Source organism: Aegilops tauschii, chromosome 5, assembly GCF_002575655.3.
Source record: "Aegilops tauschii subsp. strangulata cultivar AL8/78 chromosome 5, Aet v6.0, whole genome shotgun sequence".
In the NCBI taxonomy this organism is placed as follows: Eukaryota; Viridiplantae; Streptophyta; class Magnoliopsida; order Poales; family Poaceae; genus Aegilops; species Aegilops tauschii.
Window position 1 is genome coordinate 460,373,043 of NC_053039.3, and position 5,156 is coordinate 460,378,198.

At 41.0% G+C, this 5,156-nt stretch overlaps 1 protein-coding gene across 1 annotated transcript; it reads left to right on the forward strand.

Annotated features, from left to right (window-relative positions):
* Positions 1-225: 225 nt before the first annotated feature.
* On the forward strand, positions 226-4,733 carry LOC109746696 (fatty acyl-CoA reductase 1). The gene is made up of 10 exons (XM_020305804.4): positions 226-521; positions 640-743; positions 898-1,100; positions 2,041-2,141; positions 2,276-2,477; positions 3,237-3,398; positions 3,547-3,628; positions 3,743-4,009; positions 4,109-4,236; positions 4,393-4,733. Exons 1-10 carry the CDS (start codon positions 443-445, stop codon positions 4,559-4,561), a joined length of 1,497 nt encoding a protein of 498 aa, XP_020161393.1. The 5' UTR covers positions 226-442; the 3' UTR covers positions 4,562-4,733.
* The last annotated feature ends 423 nt before the right edge of the window (positions 4,734-5,156 follow it).

Below are 5,156 nucleotides of genomic sequence, written 5' to 3' on the forward strand. Positions count from 1 at the left end.
AAAGCACCCATGCTATAAGCTTATGATCAAGCACCCATACTCGGCCAAAACCAGGAGTTTAATTACTTTAGGCCCCTCTGGTGGAGCGGCCAAGCTAAATATGCCATAAAGCTAGCCTAGGACTAAGACAGCCATCTGCCTAGAGGAGGCATTCATTCTGTCACTCATTTCAATAGTGACATAAACTTGTCCCTAGTCTGGTTACAGCTCAAGCCCAACCAAATATGCTCATACAGGTGGCTACTCGATAGACTATAAGAGTAGCAACCATGCACCCACATGACCTAAACACTACCCACAACGCAAGCACAGCCACGTCCTGGCCTGGCCAACTTGACTCCACTCCTCTAGCTTCCAAGAGAAACCGGCCACACTATCTTCCACATTTTCAGGTTTGTCGATTCTCAATCCTTGTTAGCACAGTAGCGTGGCAGAGCTCGCCATGGACGCTGGCGCGGTGGCTGGATGCCTCCGGGACAAGACCGTCCTTGTCACCGGCTCAACTGGCTTCCTCGGAAAATGTACGCAAATACTTGATCTAAACGTTTTTATATTAGTTTACAGAGGGAGTACCATATATACATCGCGAGCCGTTACCTAATACACATATGCATATATGTAATGTATCTATGCATGCAGTGATGGTGGAGAAGATACTGAGAGTACAGCCGGACGTGAAGAAGGTCTACCTGCTGGTGCGCGCGCCGGATGCCGCCTCCGCCGAGCAGCGTATCCTGACCCAGGTAAAGTCGAAACACGTCACTCCTTTTGATCACCGGAGCTACATGCAGTGCTATGGGCAGGGTCTGACCTTAGATGCATAGTACGTTCGAGGCCCTCTTTAGAAACTCGTGGCACTGGAAACTCACTTGGTTCGTCTTGGTATCGCGAGTGCAGGTGCTAGGGAAGGACCTGTTCAACACCCTTCGGGAAAAGCACGGGCTTGCTGGCTTCCAGAAGCTGATCAAAGAGAAGATAGTTCCTCTCGCCGGAGACGTCGGGACTCGCAACTTCGGGCTTGACAGCTCCAGATCTGATGACCTGTGTCAGGAGATTGATGTCATCGTCCATGGGGCTGCAACGACTAGCTTTTATGAAAGGTACAACAATTGCTAAATTAATCGTGGCAAATACACGTAAAACTGTAAAAAGCATCCTAGATATGTTTTTACAAGAACTAATTAATGACAGACAATTGCAGATTTTTCATCATGGGCACTTTTAATACCTTTATTGGCTTTATACTTGTTCTAATAATTTGAGTTGGGGAGCATGTAATAGCCCAGTATCAGTGGAAAATTTGAGCAAATCCTGCTACCTAAGTAACATGTAACTGAATTTTTTCCCCTAGAAATGAATAGCACTTTGCACCATCCAATTTGAATCTCCTCATATCTACTCCCTCCGTTCCAAAATAGATGACCCAACTTTCTACTAACTTTGCAAAGTTAGTAGAAAGTTGGGTCATCTATTTTGGAACGGAGGGAGTAATAGTCTTACTGACCAAACCACAAGTCATGGGTTTCAAATTTTAGTTATTACAACTTGTGAACTTTTTAACCTGTATGTTAGAGGGGCCAGTTGTGCACAGATAAACAGAACCTAGACACACAAAAGCAGTTGTTGAACTATAGTAAAAGGCATAATATAAAATAAAGTTGAATCAAAGAAAGATGTAAATATTGCTGAATTACCACAGAAGTTTAGAATGGAGGTGGAAGTACAGAAAGCGTGGAGATAATATCAAGAGCAGAGATACTTGGCTCAGATCTGATTTTTGGGGGAGTACATCGTTGAACCTGTCTCTGGAAGAACCTGGTGAACACTGTTGCAAATCTTCAAATAAACTCACCGTGTATCCATATGTACATGATAAATCGATACGTGTTGCCTACATACATGCTTTCCCTGCAAAAGACATAGCAGGCTGTGGTGTTGGGAGGAGAGAACACACAAAAGCCAAAACAATTTACTATTCCAGCTTTTAGTATGAATTATTTTGCATGTTTGATTGTTTGTTGAATTTCATTGCATGTACAGGTACGATGTTGCTTTGGCATCGAATGCATTAGGAGCCCAATATGGATGCGAATTTGCAAAGAAGTGTCCTAACCTGAAATTGTTGCTTCATGTTTCCACTGGTACGTGTTTTAGTCATATATACCCAGTTGTACACACAAGCAGAAATGGAGGAGAATTTTAAAATACGATGAGTATATAACTATATATACGATCGGCCAACTACAAAATAACCATGTCTTCTTTTATGCATTAGCTTTTGTAGCTGGTACTCAAGAAGGACTTTTACTGGAGAAAGCACTCACGATGGGTGAAGCACTACGGCCCGGTTGCCACTTGGACATTGAAGCTGAGTTGCAGCTGGTTGAGAAGGTCAAGGCTGAACTCGCAGAGGCGAAGAGTGGTGGTTCAGACCAATCATCGGAGAAGACAGCCATGAAAGAACTTGGCTTAAAGAGGTCTGACCAATCTAAATGTGTCACACAATTTATTTCAAGACTATGTTTGACGTTTTGGACATCGGCATGTTATTCAACATGCATCCTTGAGAGAAATGTTGTAAAAACAAAAAAAATTGCTGTATTTGAAAACACTTCCAATGAAAAATCTTACAGACCATTTTCACATGACCAATGCAAATAACCTTCTATGTGTTAGTACTCCAAGTTAAGAGTCATCTAACAACACGCTTTTTAAAACACCTTATATTTCTGATGGGTGAATATATATAGGGAGATCAGCTAATAAATAAAAAATCAAATCACTGTGATAGTTATGTCATTACTAAGGTAGTTGTCATATCAAATGCTGCCACCTTTAGACCTCTGGTTTGGACCATTTTTTTATCATGACCCATACCAACTTAAAAAGAGGTGGTTGATTTATTATGCCACACTTACAAGATTAAAATGGTTGGCCTAAGGTTGTAGAGGACTTACAGGATCCTTTAGATTTATGGCGTAAGTATGCTATATGTATATGATTTGTGAATTATAGCAAACCCATCAACTACTCTGGATAGCGTCGCTCTTTTAGAAAATACTGATGAAAAGGTATAGGAAATTAGGAATCTAATATTATCAGAAGTCGATATAGTTATGTCTTAGCTTTATCTTTTATATGTACGTTCAGAAAACACTGTTCACTTGCAAGTGGAGAGTATGTGATGAATCAAAAATCAGCTTGACACTAACTAAATTGTTCGTAAATTGTTGAAGGGCTTGTCATTTTGGATGGCCAAATGTATACACATTTACCAAGGCTATGGGGGAGATGTTACTTGAGCAGCAGAGGGGAGACCTTCCTGTCGTTATTATTCGACCCACCATGGTAACCAGCACTTATCACGATCCATTTCCTGGGTGGATAGAAGGGGCGAGGTAAGCACAACATATAAATCTACTGGCAATTTACAGTTCAATTTTGCGCAACTAATTACTGTTGTAGAAGTATCACACTGCATATATATCCAAGCTGGACATCACCATAATATATAGAATATAAGTTCTTTTACCATTTTATCTCCAGGACAATTGATGCTCTGATTGTCGCCTACAATGAGCAGGCATTCCCATGTTTCGTAGGTGATCTCAAAGACACAATGGATGCTGTGAGTAATACACGATCATATTAGCTATTACGGATGTAGACAGATTAATGGAGCAACCTGACTAATTGAATTGTATGCTTAGACTTGAGAGATACTAATAGTCCGTATATATAGGTTCCTGCAGATATGGTGGTAAATGCAACACTGGCAGCCATGGCTGTTCACTGGAATGAGAAAGGGCAAGTCATTTACCATGTGAGCTCGGCAATCCGAAATCCATTGACCGGTCAAGTTTTTGAGGACGCATGCTGGGATTACTTCTCCATCCATCCCCGTGTACTAGAAAATGGGAAACCCCTCGAAAACAGAAGGCCATACCTGTTCAAGCGATTCGCTTACTTCCGCGCATATCTCATCCTGATGTATAAGCTACCACTTGAGGTACAAAATCATAGTTCTATAATTCGTACGTACATCCTAAAATGGTGTTCATATGATGAAGACTCACATTTTGGTCATATTTTAACTTCAAATGAACAGATGTTGCATGCAGTGAGCCTATTACTCTGTGGGTTGTTTTCCCAATATTACAACAAGCACAACCGAAGATACACTTTCTTAATGCTCTTGGTCAAGCTGTATGCACCATATGCCTTCTTCAAAGGATGGTGAGGCCATTTTCTGCCCGTGTTACATTAGTTACTGTAAACTTTTTAACTAGCCATTTTGGATACCAAAACAGTCTGCAATAACCTTGTTTGACCACTACTTTGTCTGTATGTATGTTGACCCAATTTCTCTTCGATGTTCTTCTGTGCCTGAAGCTTTGATGACACAAACTTAACAAGATTGAGGAAGGAAGTAAAGATGGACGGCAAAGATGGTAGCCTCTTCAACTTCGACCCCAAATCTATAGACTGGCACTCATATCTCTTGAACGTCCACGTCCCAGCTGTGCTAATGTATGGCCGCAAAAATAAGGGAAGCGTATAGAAAAGAGTGGAATCTTCCTATTCTTGAGATGAAGGATAAGCATTGTTCTCCAAGAAAAATGTATATCATACTGCTAAACATTACATTTGTATGAAGTTAAGGCATACAACCATGTGATCTATCTGTATGTATTTATATTATTGAATCGAATAAAAAATACTCATAGGTCCCAGTGCTTTTTGGATGTGATAACATGTGTCAATCAAACCGATGCTGCGGAACGTGTCATGTACAACGTACATAAGGAAGAAGGAGAGGCATCATTTATTCCCACATGAAGGGAGAACAGATGGTCGTATTTGGCACCCTATATGTCACCGGGAGTAAGGATATCAAAGCCTGTCATTCAATTTGGGGTGGTGAATAATATTGTGCATTGTACATAATCATTCCGTCTAAGAATAGCCATTTGGTTGAAGGGTACTAACCTGTTAGAGCAAGTAGTCTGATACAAAGTGTTGTTCTTTCCTACATAGTTGTGTCCACCATGGATTTTTTTCTCTCCTATGAATCTACTGTTCCAGCTGAGATGTGCCTCAATGCAATAGAGCGACCCCGTGAGGTGATCAGCTTATCCTCCTATGTTCAGCAGACT

Excerpts from the sequence above, each read along its gene's own strand:
- LOC109746696 (XM_020305804.4), top strand. The coding sequence starts at position 443 with ATGGACGCTGGCGCGGTGGCTGGATGCCTCCGGGACAAGACCGTCCTT. Across the intron at positions 1,101-2,040 it reads ACGACTAGCTTTTATGAAAG|GTACGATGTTGCTTTGGCAT; the intron begins GTACAACAATTG and ends TTGCATGTACAG. Across the intron at positions 2,142-2,275 it reads GTTGCTTCATGTTTCCACTG|CTTTTGTAGCTGGTACTCAA; the intron begins GTACGTGTTTTA and ends TTTATGCATTAG.